This window comes from Anomaloglossus baeobatrachus, chromosome 10 (assembly GCF_048569485.1).
Source record: "Anomaloglossus baeobatrachus isolate aAnoBae1 chromosome 10, aAnoBae1.hap1, whole genome shotgun sequence".
NCBI lineage: Eukaryota > Metazoa > Chordata > Amphibia > Anura > Aromobatidae > Anomaloglossus > Anomaloglossus baeobatrachus.
In genome coordinates this window covers 166589855-166609747 of record NC_134362.1, presented here as the reverse complement: position 1 = coordinate 166609747, position 19893 = coordinate 166589855, and the positions used below count along the sequence as shown (strand labels likewise).

General features: G+C 47.9%; 1 protein-coding gene across 1 annotated transcript in view; it reads right to left on the bottom strand.

Moving 5' to 3' along the window:
* SLC12A4 (solute carrier family 12 member 4) overlaps nucleotides 1-19893 on the bottom strand; it is a 504360-nt gene that overhangs the window by 45616 nt on the left and 438851 nt on the right. The window contains 1 exon segment of the mRNA XM_075325791.1: nucleotides 17995-18190. Coding sequence (XP_075181906.1) covers nucleotides 17995-18190 — 196 coding nt within the window.

Below are 19893 nucleotides of genomic sequence, written 5' to 3'. Positions count from 1 at the left end.
TCCATCTCATCGTTGTTACTTCAGTGCAAAATATCGCACATTAAAACGCTCGCCCTGCCCTGGTCAGATATATTACACCAGGACTACCACGCCGGTCTCATAGGCGCACATACCTTAAGTGGTATTTTGAAAATGTATGAACTATCTTAAGGTATGTGCGCCTATGACAACTGATTAAGCACCTGGTGCTGGCCCAACAACAACAGCAGCAGGCCCAGCAGGAGACGAACAAGCTGTTGATCCAGCAGCAGCAGTTGGCTCAGCAGCAGCTGCAGCAACAACGTGAAAAACAGCAGAAGCAGATAGAAGTCCTAGCAGAGGTAATCCTTGGCAGAGCGACCAGTCAAGGCGATGACGCTAACGTCCGGAAGGCGGTAAGGCGAGCTATGCAAAAGATGATTCCGGGGGATGATGTTGAGGCCTTCTTGACTGTGTTTGAGAGAGTTGCTGAACGAGAAAAACTCCCGCCGGAGCAGTGGGCGGAGGTATTGGCGCCATATTTAAGTAGAGAGCCACAAAAGGCCTATTATGATCTTGTTTTACAGGACGCTAAGGAGTATGACAAACAAAAAGCTGAAATTGTGGCACGCCTGGGTGTGACTATGACTGTTAGGGCACAACGGGTCCACCAGTGGGCATATCATGGCGTCAAACCCCATCGCTCGCAAATGTTTGATTTATTGCATCTGGTACAAAAATGGTTGCAGCCAGAGTCCTCCACCCCAGCGTAGATGGTGGAGCGGGTCGTAATGGACAGGTTTATTCACTCCCTTCCGAAGCCAGTGCAGACTTGGGTTGCCCAGGGAAACCCCTTGAATGCAGACGACTTGGTGGACTGGTGGAGAGGTACCAGGTGGTAGAGAGTTCCCGGATGAAGCCACGGGACTTACCATTTCCCTATTGGGGGGTTTCTTCAGGGAGCGACCCCCAAAAGAAGGGTACCAGAGCCACAGGAGGGGGGAATCCAAGGTCCCAAGTGGCAAGTGGAGGCATGCAAAAACCCCCAGTCAGTAATATTATCTGTTGGAGGTGCCAGGGACAGGGTCACATTGCTGCCCGTTGTCCCTTGACCACCAAGCCGATGGACTGCAGCATGGGTCGGCGCTCTTCCTATTATGCATACCGAGCCTGCAGTGTGGACAGTTAACCCAGTGAGGGGCCACAGGCATGTCTCACAGAAATAAATGGCACCAGAATAGTGGGACTCTAAGAGGCTCTTTGCACACTACGACATCGCATGCCGATGTAGCGATGCCGAGCACGATAGTCCCCGCCCCGATCGCAGCAGCGATATCTTGTGATAGCTGCCGTAGCGAATATTATCGCTACGGCAGCTTCACATGCACTTACCTGCCCTGCGACGTTGCTCTGGCCGGCGACCAGCATCCTTCTTAAGGGGGCGGGTCGTGCGGTGTCACAGCGACGTCACATGGCAGCCAATAGAAGCGGAGGGGCGGAGATGAGCGGCACGTAAACATCCCGCCCACCTCCTTCCTTCCGCAAAGCCGGTGGAGGCAGGTAAGGAGATGTTCCATGCTCATGCGGCTTCATACACAGCGATGTGTGCTGCCGCAGGAACGAGGAACAACATCGTACCTGTCGCTGCAGCGAAATAATGAAAATGCCTGACACTACACCGATATGATTACGACGCTTTTGCGCTCGTTAATCGTATCTAAAACGATTTACACACTCCGATGTCGACAGCGACGCCGGATGTGCGTCACTTTCGATTTGACCCCACCGACATCGCACCTGCTATGGCGTAGTGTGCAAAGTGCCCCTTAGACTCCGGGAGTTTGGTGACCCTCGTGAGGGACACACTTCCACACCAGCTGATTCCTGGGAAGACAGTGGGCGTCCACTGTATTCATGGGGATGCCAAGGACTACCCTGTGGCCGCTGTGACTATAAAACAACTTGTGGGTCGGAGTCTCATGAGGTTGGAGTGGTAAAAGATCTGTTGCACCCAGTAATAATAGGGCGAGTGTCATGATTCGCCTCCCTATCCACATGGCCAGGGGCGGAGCCTTCTCTCGGGCCTCACTTCCGGCCCCTGGATGCCTTAAAAGCTGACACTTCCAGTGAACCAGCGCCGGCTATAAGCTTAGCTCTGCTTTGCCTGTGATTGCTGGTCCTGTGAGTGATATCCTGATCTGTCTGTTCCTGTGCCCCCTTGCCCTTGTCTGTGTTCCGTCCCCTGGTCGTCCCTCCTGTCCTGTGTCCCCCCTCCTATTTCCCCACTCGGTTGCTTCCTCCGGTACTGACCTTTGACTTCGCTTCTGCTCGCTCCTCCGGTTCTGCTTCTGCCCGTACAGTGTTTGACCCAACCTGTCCGACTATTACTCACATACCCTGCAGTTCTGCCTCTCAGCTGTGCTGATTAGGCAGTGCATGAGAACGCTGTGCATTTCCTTCCTGGTTCTCATTGCTCTGTGTAGTGTCGTCTGCTGCAGAGCTCTGGCTCCCCCTGGTGGCAGCATTACAGTATAGCCAGCCCCAATAGGCTTTATCTCCCATAGGAAAAAAAAAAAGCCATTTAATTCTTGGTAATGGATCCACTCAGTACTTTGTGCGAGCAAGTAGCCAACCTTACGCAGCTGGTGCAGGATTTGGCTGCAGAGCATCGCACCCTGGTAGCTTCACACAACATTCTGCAGAGTGAGGTTTCTGCTTCTGCGAGGGGCACCTCAGTGGCAGTTACCTTACAAACCGTAGGACAGCATAGTCCCACTAATGTCCAACTGACCTCCCCCGAACCCACGGTGATGCGCCCCGATAAATTCTCGGGGGAGAAAAACCTATTTCGGACATTTAGGGAGAGTTGCAGGCTTCTTTTCACTCTCCGGCCTCGGTCCTCGGGGAATGAGACCCAGCGGGTGGGGATCATCATGTCGTTACTTGGAGGGGGTCCCCAGACGTGGGCGTTTTCCCTACCCCCTTCGGCCCCGGAACGGCATTCGGTTGACCTCTTCTTTGACTCCCTCGGGGTGATATATGATGAACCAGACCGTGTACGGGTGGCTGAGGACAGGATCATGTGTCTCACTCAAGGAAACCACACTGCTGAGCTATATTGTTCTGAGTTTCGGCAGTGGTCCACTGAGGTATGGTGGAATGATTCTGCACTCAGGTACCAATTCCGGAGAGGTCTTTCAGACTCCCTGAAAGACGCTTTGGCTCTGCACCCTCCTCCCAGCACCTTGGATGATGCGATGACGGAGGCAGTTCGTATGGACCGCAGATTACGGGAAAGAAGGGTACCATGCATGAGATTCCGCCCCCTCTACCTAGGGCACCTTCTTTGCCGGCTATGGAACAGATGGAAGTTGGAGCCATCAGTCCAGATGAGAAGGAGAGGAGAAGACGCCGGGATCTCAAGCTGTGCTTCTATTGTGGACACCATGGACACTGGAGGAAAGACTGCCCGGCTTGCCCCTCCGCTAAACAGTCGTCGGGAAACTTCTAAGTCTGGGTAACGGTCGAGGAGGTTGCCCAGACTATCAGGTACCTTTCCTCTCCTCCAATAAAATACTTCTGAATGTCGACCTCCGGGTCAAGGAGTCGGTCTGGTCTGCTACTGCCTTTGTTGACTGTGGGTCCGCTATGAACTTCATTGACTCTGAGTTGGTCCAAAGACTAGAGTTAGGGATGGTGAGGTTAGAAGGACCCATTCAACTCCTGGCAATTGATAAAACACCGCTGCCTCAAAGCCTCATTCGGTTTGCTACAGAAAAATTTACTCTGGTGATCGGGTCTCTGCATTCTGAAACTATTTCTTGTTTTGTAATGGCCAATCTCCCTGCTGGATTAGTGTTGGGGTATCCATGGTTAAGGTTACATAATCCTGTTATTGATTGGGAGTGTCGTACCATAGTCAAATGGAGTCCTGCTTGTCATAAAAGGTGTTTACAATGTGTACCTGTGTAATCTGTGTTCTCCGTAAGTCCTGAGGGTCTTCCGGAATACCTGAGGGACTACGGAGACGTATTCTCGGAAACAGAGGCCGAGATTTTGCCGCCTCATCGCCCATATGATTGTGCCATCGATTTACTTCCCAATACCAAATTGCCCAAGGCTCGTTTATATCACCTCTCGGGTCCAGAAAGGGCTGCTATGAAATCATACATATCTGATAGTATACTGTGATAACATGCTCCGGGATCGCCTTTGCTGGGTTCAAAGGGCACGTATTCACCTCAGGCAGACAGCCGAATTCAAGGTGTAACTGACGCTTGGTCAGGTTTATTGCAGTGAAGCATAAACAAAAAGAAAAAAAAACACCAACAAAATAAATCCTTGCCTGTCCGGCACTAACTATACACAGTGTTATCCTAACTACCAACTGGAGGGCTTCTCCCTTCCAGCTAAACCATACAAACATCAGGCACTGCTCCTCACAAGTGTCTCCTACACAGACAGGCTTACTGTGTTCCCAGATGGAGACCCTCCCCCAACTTCCCAGATTCCTTTTACCTCCGTCCTTCACCTCCCATTAATCCATTAGTAGCCAGGTGATCCTGGCCAGGCTAAGTCACATAGGACCGATACCGGGGTGAGATATACCTGCCCTCATCCACTAAACCCACATGAGTCTCACATATCCCCCCCCTCTGCTCAGACCACTGCAGCTGAGCAACAGCACCCACAAAACAGTGCACACGAGACAGGGCATCAGCATTCCCCATCCGCACCCCCGGGCGGTGCTCCACTGTAAAACGGTAGGCCTGAAGTGCAAGGAACCACCGGGTCACTCGGCCATTCCGTTCCCTATTCAAGTGCATCCACTTGAGAGGGGCATGGTCAGTGATCAGCCGGAACTTCCTTCCAATCAAGTAATATTTAAGGGACTCTAGAGCCCACTTAATGGCTAAGCATTCTTTTTCCACTATGGCATAGTTGCGTTCATGCTTATTAAGTTTCCGACTAAGATAAAGGACCGGATGTTCCTCTCCGTCCTTCAGTTGTGACAATACAGCCCCTATACCGGCATCAGAAGCGTCCGTTTGGACCACGAACTCGCTGCGGAAGTCAGGAGTCATTAGCACAGGTTGAGAGCAAAGAGCTAGTTTTAAGTTATGGAAGGCTTCTTCGGCTGCCGTGGTCCATTTGATCATGACAGAGTCTTTCCCTTTGGTAAGGTCCGTCAGGGGAACAGCGGTAGCCGCAAAATTGGGAATGAACCGTCGGTAGTAGCCGGCTATTCCCAAAAACGCTCTCACCTGCTTCTTGTTGACTGGTTGCGGCCATTTCTGAATGGCTTGTATCTTGTCAATCTGGGGTTTAACAATTCCCCTCCCAATTACGTATCCCAAATACCGGGCTTCTTCCAGCCCGATATGACATTTCTTGGGGTTTGCTGTTAGACCCGCCTCCCGCAGGTCCTCAATCACAGCCTCTAGTTTCTGGAGGTGCGTCTCCCAGTCCAGGCTGTAAATGACTATGTCATCCAAATACGCAGAAGCATACTGCCTATGGGGCCTCAGGACTCGGTCCATCAACCTTTGAAAGGTTGCCGGTGCCCCGTGTAGTCCAAACGGCATATACACATACTGGTATAAACCTTCCGGTGTAGAAAACGCGGTTTTCTCTTTAGCGGCCTCTGTTAGCAGGATCTGCCAATAGCCCTTCGTTAAGTCTAGGGTCGTGATATACCGGGCTTTTCCAAGCCGATCTATTAATTCATCGACCCGTGGCATAGGGTATGCATCAAATTTGGAGACCGCATTTAATCTCCTGAAGTCATTGCAGAATCTAATGGAGCCGTCTGGTTTCGGTATTAACACAATCGGACTCGACCAGGCGCTATGCGATTCCTCGATTACACCTAACTCCAACATGGTCTTCACTTCTCGGGAGACAGCTTCCCGCCGAGCCTCCGGTATTCGGTAGGGCTTTACCTGAACTGTTACCCCAGGCTCTGTTATGATGTCATGTTTAATGAGAGTGGTCTGCCCGGGCTTTTCCGAGAAAAACTCGTGATTGTTGATTACAAACTGCTTGACGTCGGTCTTTTGCCGCTCCGACAGAGTCTCCGCCGTCCCGACATCCGGTATGGTCTGCTTGCAGACCGGAAGGGCCAGACCTGCTGACAGAGCTGGACGGTCCTTCCAGGGTTTTATCAGATTCACGTGATAAATCTGTTCAGGCTTCCTTTTACCAGCCTGGTACACTTTGTAGTTTACCTCACCCACCCGTTCCTTAATTTCAAAGGGGCCTTGCCACTTTGCCAGAAATTTGCTTTCTGCCGTGGGGACCAGGATCAACACCCTATCTCCGGGTGCAAAAGTACGGATCTTGGCCCCCCTATCATAAATCCTTTTCTGTGCTCCTTGAGCCTGTATCATATGCTCTTTAACGATGGGCATCACCGCCGCAATACGGTCCTGCATTTGGGTTACATGGTCTATTACGCTTTTGAACGGGGTGACCTGTCCCTCCCAGGTTTCTTTAGCGACATCTAACAGTCCACGGGGACGTCGGGCGTACAGAAGCTCGAAAGGAGAGAACCCGGTGGAAGACTGGGGCACCTCCCGGATGGCAAAAAGCAAATACGGGAGTAAGTAGTCCCAGTTCTTCCCGTCCTTGTCTATCGCCTTACGGAGCATCTGTTTCAAAGTTTTGTTAAACCGTTCGACCAGTCCGTCCGTTTGAGGGTGATACACGGAGGTGCGTAACTGTGCTATTTGTAACAGCCTGCAGAGTTCTTTCATTACTTTAGACATAAAGGGGGTTCCTTGGTCTGTATTTGTTTTGGGACACCAACCCGACTAAACACATGGACCAGCTCCTTGGCAATGGTCTTGGTGGCCGTGTTACGCAAAGGGATGGCCTCGGGGTAACGAGTGGCATAATCCAAGATGACAAGGATGTGCTGGTGTCCTCGTGCAGACTTGGGGAGGGGTCCAACTAAATCCATCCCAATTCTCTCAAATGGGATCTCGATGATAGGCAGAGGTACTAAGGGGCTACAGAAACGGGGCCTAGGCGCAGAGATTTGGCAGTCAGGACAAGACTCGCAATAGGTGCGAATATCGTGATGCATGCCGGGCCAAACAAAACAGTGTAATATCCTTTCGGTAGTTTTCTGGACCCCCAGGTGTCCCCCCATCATGTGTCCGTGTGCCAGGTCCAGCACTCTCCGCCTGTAGGCTCTCGGCACAACCAATCGTTGTACTGTGTCATCCCCCTTCTTCTCTATCTGATAGAGAAAGTCATTCTCCAGTGCCATGTAGGGGTAAGACAGCCTAGTACCTGCATCCACCTGCACCCCGTTTATCATTTTAACATTTTTTATAGCCTGAGAAAGGGTAGGATCTCTCATTTGCTCACTTTGGAAGTCATCTTTCTGGACTTCCAAATTCAGCCAAGAGGAAGGGGGACAGCCACCCGTGTCCGCCTCTGCCCCGGGTTCATCGGAATCACCCGCCAGAACTGAAAAGGGGAACTGGGGGTTGTTTTCAGCGGATTCCTCCTCTGAACCCTCTTGTGGGGCATCCTCTAGTGGCTCCGGGCCCACACAAGGTGTGGGAGAAGGATCATCCGTGCGGCTACCCTGGGGTACTAATTGGTTCTCCCACAACTGCCAGAAGTGGGGAAAATCCCTGCCCAAAATGATATCATGCAATAGTGCTGGTACTAGTCCCACCTTATGATGCACAGACCCATAGGGCGTAGTAATGCAGGAGACCGTTGTGAGGTACGAGCAGGTGTCTCCATGCACACATGTCACAGAAAATTTATCTGACGGTCCCATCGGGACTGCCACCAGACTGGCCTTTACCAGAGTCACCACACTTCCCGAGTCTAATAGTGCAACAACAGTATTGCCATCAATGGACACTTCACACAGGTGTTTTTTCATATCGCCTTGACATGCAGCAACACACACTACCCGTGCAACCATAGCCCTGCGTTTTTCAAAGTCCGTGACATCACACTGCATCGGTTCTGCAGTTACTGGACAGTTTGCAGCAATGTGGCCCCCCTCCTGGCAGCGGAAACACCTCACGGGCCCCTTGCTAAGACCATAGTTTGGCACCTTAGCCCTCACAGGGCCAGCAGTCCTGTTTTCCTCCTCCACTGCCTTAGGATATTTTCCTCCTCCCCATGACCCTGGAACAGTCTTACCAGATCCTCGTCGAGAAGGGGAAGAGCGAGGATGTGTAGCATCGTCCATAAGTCCTTCTGCCAAGGAATAACGCTCCACTAGATCCACTAGCTGATCCGCTGTCATGGGGTTTCCATGGCTTACCCACCTCTTCAGAGATGGCGGTAGAGCTCTTAGGTATTTATCAAGAACGATTCTTTGTACCATCTCTGGCGCCGTCAGAACCTCGGGCTGTAGCCATTTCTTGGTCAAGTGAATGAGGTCAAACATCTGTGACCGCGGTGGTTTATCGGGCTGATAAGTCCATTGATGAACTCTCTGTGCTCGCACGGCCGTCGTCACTCCCAGCCGGGCAAGGATCTCGGCTTTTAGTTTATCAAAGTCATGCGCTGCTTCAGGCTCAAGATCAAAGTAGGCTTTTTGTGCCTCACCTGCCAGAAACGGTGCAAGCAAGTCGGCCCATCGCTCCTTTGGCCACTTTTCCCGCTCCGCCGTCCGTTCAAACGTGGTCAGGTAAGCTTCCACATCGTCCTCTGTGGTTAATTTCTGCCAGCACCGACTCACATGAATCACCCTCTGGTCAGCCTCCGCATTACTCTCCGGTACGGTCGCCAGACGCTGCGCCACCTGCTGCAAAAGTTGGCGGTCTTTAACCGTCGATTCCACCAGTTCCTTCAACTGTGCCGACATCAAGCGATTAGCCTCTTGCTGCACAGCTGCGGATTGTACCAGCGCTTTCACCACGTCATCCATTATGATGCGCTGTAACGTGCTGCCCGCATTCTCCACCACAATGTGATAACACGCTCCGGGATCGCCTTTGCTGGGTTCAAAGGGCACGTATTCACCTCAGGCAGACAGCCGAATTCAAGGTGTAACTGACGCTTGGTCAGGTTTATTGCAGTGAAGCATAAACAAAAAGAAAAAAAAACACCAACAAAATAAATCCTTGCCTGTCCGGCACTAACTATACACAGTGTTATCCTAACTACCAACTGGAGGGCTTCTCCCTTCCAGCTAAACCATACAAACATCAGGCACTGCTCCTCACAAGTGTCTCCTACACAGACAGGCTTACTGTGTTCCCAGATGGAGACCCTCCCCCAACTTCCCAGATTCCTTTTACCTCCGTCCTTCACCTCCCATTAATCCATTAGTAGCCAGGTGATCCTGGCCAGGCTAAGTCACATAGGACCGATACCGGGGTGAGATATACCTGCCCTCATCCACTAAACCCACATGAGTCTCACAATACGTAAAGGGCATATCCGTCCTTCTTCTTCCCCTGTGGCTGCTGGGTTCTTTTTTGTAAAGAAAAAGGACGGAGGATTAAGGCCATGTCTCGATTTCCGAGAATTAAACAAAATTACTGTGAAAAACACGTATCCGCTTCCACTCATCCCTGATCTCTACAACCAACTCTCTGAAGCCCGGTGGTTTACCAAACTAGATCTCAGGGGGCCTATAATCTTATCCATATTAGAGAAGGGGATGAGTGGAAAACGGCCTTTCTGACGTCAGAGGGGTTATTCGAGAATTTGGTGATGCCTTTTGGTCTAACAAATGCCCCTGCGGTGTTTCAAAATTTCATCAACGATATCTTCTCTGATTTTCTTGGTCGTTTTGTGGCCATCTATCTCGATGACATTTTGATTTATTCTGCCGATAGAGATACGCATATTATGCATGTTCGCTCAGTATTACAGAGATTGCGTGATAACCATCTGTTTGCCAAGCTTGAAAAATGTGTTTTCTCTGTTCAGGAAATAGCCTTTCTTGGGTTACTTCTTTCTCGTGATGGATTTAAAATGGACCCAGGAAAGGTGCAGGCTATCGTGGATTGGGTGCAACCCATGGATATGAAGGCGCTACAACGCTTTTTGGGTTTCACAAATTATTATAGAAGGTTCATTAAGGGGTTCTCTCACATTGCCAAGCCATTGACTGGCCTTACACGGAAAGGGGCAGATCTGCAGAACTGGTCGCAAACGGCTGTCCAGGCCTTTCTTGAGTTAAAGGACCGGTTCATGTCCGCCCCAGTCCTGGTACAGCCTGACCTCGAGGCGCCGTTTGTTGTGGAGGTGGACGCCTCAGAGGTGGGGGTGGGAGCTGTTCTCTCTCAGGGACCTGCTACTCTGACTAATCTGCAACCATGTGCGTTCTTCTCCAAGAAATTCACTCCGGCTGAGAGGAACTATGATGTGGGTAACCGTGAATTATTGGCGGTAAAGTTGGCATTTGAAGAATGGAGGCATTTTTTGGAGGGTGCTGTTCACTGTATTACTGTCATCACTGATCATAAAAACCTCGCGTATATCGAGTCCGCCAAGAGATTGACGCCTCGACAAGCGAGGTGGGCTCTTTTCTTTTCTAGATTTCATTTTTGTATTACTTTTCGGCCGGGGTCTAAAAACGTGAGGGCAGATGCACTGTCTCGTAGTTTGCACCCGGTGTCACCTCCAGAGCCTCCTTCCTCCATTCTTCCACGAGGGGTGGTGGTTGCTGCCTTGTCGTCCGAGTTAGAGGCTGAGGTCAGGGAGGCCCAGTCCTCAGTGCCATCTTCCGCTCCAGACACTAAACTGTTTGTCCCTTTGCACCTCCAGTTACGAGTACTTCAAGAGTTCCATGAGTCCGTACTTAGTGGCCATCCTGGAGTTACAGCCACTCGCAGGGCTGTTGCTCGACTGTTTTGGTGGCCATCTCTTCACTCAGATGTTGCTCGGTTTGTGTCTGACTGTGCTACATGTGCCCATGCTAAGGTATGTCGTAACCGGCCGGCCGGGGAACTGGTTCCATTACCTGTTCCTGAAAGACCATGGACCCACTTGTCCATGGATTTCATTACGGACCTCCCTGTCTCAAATGGTATGACTGTGATCTGGGTGGTGGTGGATCGTTTTAGTAAACAGGCACATTTTGTTCCCCTCTCCGGTCTACCTTCTGCTGCGGCCCTTGCCAACCACTTTATTGACCAGGTGGTTCGGTTACATGGGTTGCCCCTGAATATTGTGTCTGACAGGGGGGTACAATTCATTTCTCGGTTTTGGAGGGCCTTGTGCAGGCGGTTGGGAATTGAGTTGTCCTTCTCGTCCGCCTATCATCCCGAGTCCAATGGGCAGACGGAAAGGACAAATCAGACGCTTGAGCAAATCCTGCGGTGCTTGGTTTCTGCTCAGCAGGAGGATTGGTGTATGTTTTTGCCCCTTGCGGAGTTTGCATTCAATAGCAGAGTCCATCAGTCTACGGGAACTTCTCCCTTCTTCTGTAATTACGGGTTTCACCCTCACTTCGGGACCTTCTCTAGAGTGGATTCGGGGTGTCCAGGGGCCGACTCCATTGTTCAGCATCTGGGGGAGGTGTGGAAGGAGGTACGGCGGAGCATCGTGATGGCTCAACAGTCCCAGAAACGCCAAGCGGACAAACACCGTTCTCTGGGACCCCCTTTTCAGGTGGGGGACAAAGCGTGGTTGTCCACTCGGAATATCAGGCTCAGGGTTCCGTCTGCTAAGTTGTGTCCTAAGTTTATAGGGGCCTATGAGATCATCGAAGTGATCAACCCGGTGGCCTTTCGGTTGCAACTGCCCCAGACCTTGCGTATTCCCAATGTGCTTCATACCTCCTTGCTTAAGCCATTTGTTCCTTCGGTGGTGGATTCTCAGACCCCTCCAGCTCCGATACTGGTGGACGGCGAGGAGGAGTAAGAAATTCAGCGTATTATCGACTCTCGTTGGGTTCGTAGTTCCCTCCAGTATCTGATTCATTGGAAGGGTTATGGTCCGGAGGACCGGTCCTGGGTGCCGGCTCGATCCGTGCGGGCCGATCGGTTAATTGCGGCTTTCCACCGAAAGTATCCTGGGGAAGCCTGGGGGTCCGGTGGCCCCCCCTTGAGGAGGGGGTACTGTCATGATTCGCCTCCCTATCCACATGGCTAGGGGGCGGAGCCTTCTCTCGGGCCTCACTTCCGGCCCCTGGATGCCTTAAACGCTGACACTTCCAGTGAACCAGCGCCGGCTATAAGCTTAGCTCTGCTTTGCCTGTGATTGCTGGTCCTGTGAGTGATATCCTGATCTGTCTGTTCCTGTGCCCCCGTGCCCTTGTCTGTGTTCCGTCCCCTGGTCGTCCCTCCTGTCCTGTGTCCCCCCTCCTATTTCCCCACTCGGTTGCTTCCTCCGGTACTGACCTTAGCCTGACTTTGACTTCGCTTCTGCTCGCTCCTCCGGTCCTGCTTCTGCCCGTACGGTGTTTGACCCAGCCTGTCTGACTATTACTCACATACCCTGCAGTTCTGCCTCTCAGCTGTGCTGATTAGGCAGTGCATGAGAACGCTGTGCATTTTCTTCCTGGTTCTCATTGCTCTGTGTAGTGTCGTCTGCTGCAGAGCTCTGGCTCCCCCTGGTGGCAGCATTACAGCGAGACTTTGCTTTGTTCTGGGAGTTGTGGAGTAAAGGGGTGGAACCCTGTGTCTCAGATAAAGGAGAGTTAGCCCTCAATGATAAGACTTCATTTCAGTCGGAGGCGGTCCATATCTTCTCTCGGACCGGACTGCCAAAGGAGATCCTGACAGACCAAGGGACCCCCTTTATGTCAAAAGTCATGAGGGAACTGTGTAAGGTACTGCGGTTTACACAACTGAAGATTTCAGTCTATCACCCGCAGACAGATGGCCTTTTAGAGAGATTCAATAAGTATAATAGGAGTAGTAGTCCTGGGGTGGGGGGAGAGGAGTATAATAGGAGGAGTAGTCCTGGGGAGAGAGGAGTATTATAGGAGGAGTAGTCCTGGGGGGGAGAGAAGTATAATAGGAGGAGTAGTCCTGGGTGAGAGGAGTATAATAGGTGGAGTAGTCCTGGGGGTGAGGTGTATAGGTGCCCAATGTGTGCGGGAGGAGGTGTATAGGTGCCCAATGTGTGAGGGGGGGCGGTGCCGAGCGGCCAATGCGTGCGAGGGGAGGGGCCGGGTGGCCAATGCGGGGGGCGGGGCCAGGCCGAGCAGCCAATGCGTGCGGGACCGGGCCGAGCGGCCAATGCGACGGTTGTCACTGTAATGACGTCATTTGGAGCAAGACAGATGGACAAAGGCAAATATATATATATATATATATATATATATATATATATATATATTAGATATAATGTAAACAGGGTTTGCCTTGCTGGTTTCCCATGCTGGTACTAACCTGACTTCAAACTGGACTGGCAGCACCTTTACAAATGTGAACAGGTGCGTGATGTGAAATATATGAGAAAAAAAGGAACAGTCGCACACTGCAAACCATCAAAGGAGGGTGCCGTGAAGTGACGCTGGGCTAGTATTACAATGGCCATTTTAATATTCTAAATACCTCCAAAAATATTTTATTAGGTAGAATTTACTGTGGTTTTGCAGTGTGTAGTGTTCCTTTTTTTCCCTCATGTATATTATATATACATACACACACACACACACACACACACACACACTTAATGTGACCTTCTCTAAACTTTTGGATGCACCTGTCCAACTGTTCAATGTTTCAGTCGTTTTTGCACAACTACCGTAACAACTAACAATTGTTCTCTAACAAGGAGTAAAACACTTCTATGATGGAATTAGCATAAATAACAGATAGGGGGGGGAACAATAGGCAGGAAGGCGGGAATCATTGTCAAAACCCACCCCAGCTATCAGCAGCTGCTGCTGATCATTTTACAAGCTTTGCTTGCTTGTGTTTCAAAAAGTATACATCCGAGCTGACAACTCAAGGTATGTATAGAATCAGCATGATAGTGCCAGTATAGCACTGGCTTTAGGTTATATAGGAAAATTCTGGTGATTGGTGCTCTTTAATCATTACTCAAATCAAGGTCAACAGAGGCAGGGTAGGTAATGCTGCAGGCTCAAAGGAGGGGGTGTTGCAGCTCAGCAGTGTTGGTGATTACTGCGGGCTTCGGGGGGGTCGAAGCGGGCGCCATTGAATCCCTGGATATTGCTTACCAGGACGACAGTGGTGGAGTGGGGTCGTAGGAGGCAGGAATACAGGACACGCTCGAGTGTGTCGCAGTGAACGCCATTGATCTGTGGGTGGACAGCTTGCGGAGGTGTCACAGGACGAGGTGTCTTGCGGCAGGTGCATTGCGCTGAATACCGGTTCCATTGAATCGCCTGCGGTTGAGGAGACGAACTCCAAGAAAATGGCTGCGGAGATGGCGCGTACTTCTGCGCATGTGCTGAACCATTTTCTTGAAGTTCATCGTGTTCACCATGGGTGATTTAATGGAGCAGGCAGTCAGCTCAATGCACCCGCAACCGAGACACAACGTCCTGTGACACTCTCGGAGCCCGCTGATTAATGCTGCCTGCTGCTAATACACCCCATCCTGTGACCCGCTCCACCACCGCCGCCCAGTAAACCATATCCGTTTTGTAAAACGCACCCCCATTTTACCCCCAGTTTGGGGGGGAAAGTGCATCTTACAAAGCGAAAAATAAGTTAACCCCTTAAGGACTTGGCAATTTTTCATTTTCGTTCTTTCGATTTTGCCTCCTCTTATTCAAAGAGCCCTAATTTTTTAATTCGATATAACCGTGAGGGCTTGTTTTTTTGAGGGAGGAGTTATACTCTTAAATGACACCATTCATTTTATCATATGATGTAATCATAAGCAGTAAAGAATTCCATGTGTGGCGACATAAAAAATAAAAAAAAATGCAGAATTTCACTTTTTTTTTTCTATTAATTACAGTGTTCATTTTACCATATAACTGACCTACAAATATGATTATTCAAGTCAGTACGATTGCACAGATACCAAAAATTTATAGTTTTTGCTTTAAGTGGTGAAAAAAATTCAGAAATTTTGGAGAAAAAAAACAAAAACGAACAACTTGTTTGTGTTACGACTTTCCGAGAGCTGTAACGTTTTCAATTTTTGGGATCTGGGGTAGTGTATGGGCTTGTTTTGTGCGCCCTAAAATGATGTTTTTATTGATATTATCTTTGGATAAATACGATGTTTCGATCACTTGTTATTACAATTTTTCTGTTTCTTGCAGCGACCGAAAAACTGCAATTCTGGCATTTGAATTTTTTTTTCTTGTTACACTGTTTACAGCTTGGATTAATTTATTTTATATTTTGATATATTTGACATTTATGAATGCAGAGATACCAAATACAATTTTTTATTGTTTTATTGTAAATGGAGCAAAAGAGGGTAGGATTTGAACTTTATTTTTTTAAAACTTAAAGCTGAGATTATTAGATCACTTGTGCTTTACAAAGTAAAATCATGATCTCCTATGAATGTCGACACACAGTCAGCATTCACAGGGGGATTGTCATGACAGACACAGGGGTCATCAGCTGACCCCTGGCCTTCATAACCCCATCAATACCCCACAATCATGTTGCAGGAGTGAAAGCGTGGAATTAACCACCCCCTACCAGTGCATGTTAGATCATGCGGTCATAGATTGCTCAGTGGCATATCCAGAGGTTGTCTTTTCACAACAGAAGTATGGGTGCTGCCAGCATTGATGCAGAGGTTAAGAGGGTGGTGGGATCAGCCTGTTAGTGCTCAGACCAACACAACATGCTGCATGGAACTGGTCTGCATTGCTGTCATCCCAGAAGGAAGCCTCTTTTAAAGATGATACACAAGAAAACCCGCAAACAGTTTGATGAAGACAAGCAGACTAAGGGCATGGATTACTTAATCCAGGTCCGGTGGCCTTATGAGACCTGTGTGGCGGTAACCAGGTGGGTAGTACAAAGACAAGTGTGCCTTACCTACAGTCAAGCATGGTGGTGGGAGTATCATGGTTTTGGGCGGCATGAATGCTGCCGGCTGTGGGGAGCCACAGTTCATTGAGGGAACCATGAATTTCAACATGTACTATGACATACTGAAGCAGAGCATGATCCCCTCTCTTAGGAAACTGGAACGCCAGGCAGTATTCCAACATGATAATGACACCAAACACACCACCAAGAAGACCACTGCCTTGCTAAAGTAACTGAGGGTAAAGGGTCCCCAGACCTTAATTCTATTGAGCATCTGTGGGGCATCTTCAAATGGAAGGTGAGAAAGACAAGTTATCTAGCATCCACCAGCTCCGTGATGTCGCCCATGCCCAAGAGAGCTAAGGCAGTGCTTGAAAATCATAGTGGACACACAAAATATTTATACTTTTTACACGATTTGGACATTTTCATTTATGGGTGTACTCAGTTTTGTTGCCAGCAATTTACAAATTAATGTATGCATGTTGAGTTACTTAGAGGGAACACAAAATTGACATTGCTATACAAGTTGTACACTGTCTGCTCTACATTGTATCACAGTGTTATATCTTCAGTGTTGGCCCATGAAAGGATATAATAAAACATATATAAAAATGTGAGGGGTGTAATCACTTCTGTGACATACTATGTGTATATATACAGGGTGGGCCTGTATATAGATACAGCTAAAGAAAAGGAGAATGGTTGGTGATATCAACTTCCTGTTTGTGGCTCATTAGTATTTGGGAGGGGGGAAACTTTTCAAGATGGGTGGTGACCAAGGTGGCCATTTTGAAGTCAGCCATTTTGGATCCAACTGTATTTTTTTCCAATGGGAAGAGGGTCATGTAATACATCAAACGTATTGAGAATTTGTTAAAAAAAACAATGATGTGCTTGGCTTTAACATAACTTTATTCGTTTATTAGTAATTTACAAGTTTATGATACTGGAAGCCTGTGCTAGCATTTCTTTGGCGGTGTTGCTATCAGTGTGTCAAGATTGGGAGAAGAGGGTTGCATTGACAATCCAACACAATGGGCAGTACTTTGAACACATTTTATAAGTGGTCAGAAAATTGTAAATAACTAATGGACGGATAAATTTACGTTAAAACCAAGCACACCATTGTTTTTCTTATGAAATTCAAAAAAGTTGGATACAAAATGGGAGACTTCAAAATGGCCACACATATTGAAAAGTTTCCCCCTACCCATATACTAATGAGGCACAAAAAGGAAGTTGATATCAAACATTCCCATTTTATTTAGGTGTATCCATATAAATGGCCTGCCGTGTGTGTGCGTGCGTGCGTGCGTTTATATAAATATATATATATATATTTTTATATATATATATGTGCATACACATACACATATACACACACACGTATATTTATATATAACACTGGGGAACGCAATTTTTTAGGAGTTAGGTCAGACAACTGTTCTTAATTAATTTTTGGATGCTGAATCCAGAAATGATCTCAGTTTTTCTCTATCACGTCAAGTTTTTGAACTATAGGATTTTTGTCGTCTCAAAAATATGTAAACTACTGTACCTAAAAAGTGTTTTTTTTTTGTTTTTTTTAAATAGTACAAATATGAACAAAAAATGAAACATATAAGAAATAGGCATGACAAATATGTTTTTTAACACTATTATGTTTATATGACTCTATATGAGTCGAATTGTACTCAGATAACAAGTCTTATTACAGAAATCAGTGCAATTGTGCTTCTATGGCAGGTAAGTTGAGGAGGAAAAACTTGACGTGATAGAAAAAAACTGACCACATTTTTGGAATCAGCATGCCAATTTTAGTATAAATCAGCTCAAAAACCTAACTCAACAGAATTTTTTTTTCAAATTGTTCCCCAGTGTAATATATACGTGAAGCAGGCACTTGTTGAGTATATCTTGCCCCTTTTAGTCTATGGGTACATCTTCCTATAACTTCAAGTTAATGTACTGTATAAATGCGAACTCCGTTTTTAAGGATCTCAGATTATTCCTTTGCAACATAAAAAGCCCTGGAAAAAAAGACCCCCCTCTCCCTCCATTAATAATGATATAGTAGTATGACAGTTAAGAAACATTACGCAAAATAATGAAGACTCACCAATAAAGGTTTTCCATGAACGTTGATCTTCACTTTGCCTCCAGCCATATGGCCATCCTAACATTACAGTGTTGTGCTTCATTCCTCCAAGTCCACATGACTGGATCAAATGTGAAATTCCTTCTCTAATTTTGTTTGATACAACCACTTGGCAGAAGCCTTTAACTTTCTCTATTTCCATCATATTTTTAATGGTCTGAAATAACCAATAATAATAAAAAAAAGTACATTAAAACTAATTCAAATTAAAAAATATATAAATAAATACATTTTAAAGCTTAGGCAGGGATGACAGATCCAGCTAGTAAATCCATCTAGTCTGAAAGGCCTATGTTTGCTAATTTTGGATTTATATTATTTTTATACTTAAAGGGACTCCAACATTTTTCTGTACTATAAAATTAGTATTTAGTCGTAAATCTAGACTGACCCTGATGATATGGCAGTTTGCCATAAATTGCTCCAAAAAATCAACAGTGAAACCAATATGGTCATTGGCCATATCCTGCTGTCAAATGGCTGCAAGAACATAATACATTCTTATTGAGTAACTATATTTTTTTAATTAATTTTTGATCAGTCTCTACAACCATTTGAATCTTTGTTTGAATACTGTCCCCATTGGGGTCACAATCTAAATTCCCTATATGTATGTCTTTGTAGTGTGGAAGGATACCGGAGTACCCAGAGGAAACCCACGCAAACACGGGGAAAACATACAAACTCTTTACAGATGGTGTCCTTGGTGGGAAATGAACCCAGGACCCCAGCGCTGCAAGACTGCAGTGCTAACCACCGAGCCTCCGTGCCGCCAATTTGTCACAACTTTGGACAATCAGTGTCATTCAAGTATCTACAAGCTATGTATCAAAAGCTTTCAGAAGCAGAAGTTAAAGCTGACGTTTTCGTTGGCCCTCAAGAAAGTTAAGGACTGAAGAGAAAGAAGCAGGGATCAGTTTTGTTAATGTAGTTACCGGCTTCCTTTGGAAACCATAAAGCCGAAAACTATGTTGCATTGGTTGAGACTGGGAAAAAGCTATAGCAAAATGGGCTGCACGAGGTCTCAAAGTCCATATTCTTGATGCCCATCTTGATAGGCTCAAACAGAAAATTTGAGCCTATTGAAAGGAGCAAGGAGAGCGCTTTCATCAAGATAGCAAAGTTCAAAATGTAGGATTCCAAGGAAACTACAAGGAAAACCTAATGGGGAGACAACATTTGGGGATTAATGTGTAAAGGTGGTCTGACATACCCTCACAAAAAAAAAACATTTTTAGGATCCTTTTCATCAATTTGTAGCATTTTGATTAAAATATGCTTGTAGCGCCTGGTCCCACCAGACCCCGTGGGGGGCGCGCTCCCTCACATGTGCCCAGTCCCAGCATGGCTCCCACTTGCACTCCCAGTCATAGCCCCAGGCAGCGACGGCCTTCCTCTTACCGGTGTCATGACTCTGCTCCTGCTCACTCCCGGGTCAGACATCATGCTACTGGGGCTGCTTCAGCCTCTTCCTGTCTGCAGAGCACACACAGTTCTGCAGTGTCTGATTCTAGGCTGCGCGCGAGGCCACGCCCCCTTTCTTAAAGTGGTAGCGCCCAATTACCTGGAAGTGACCTCAGAGGTCACCTGTTGCCATATGGTATTTAAGTTCACCTCCCCTGGCAGCAGGCGCCCGAGCAACACCTCTATTAGTGCATTGCCAGTGTCCAGAGCCGTTTGTGCTATTATTTGATATCTGTGCATTTGATACCTGGTTCTAATCCTTTGTCTCACCGTAGTGCCATCTATACATACCCGCAGTGGACGTCACCGCTCATACCTACAGTGGACGTCACCGTGCCCTACCTGCCGTGGACATTATCTGTACCGTACCTGCAGCGGACGTCACCTGCTGTGAAC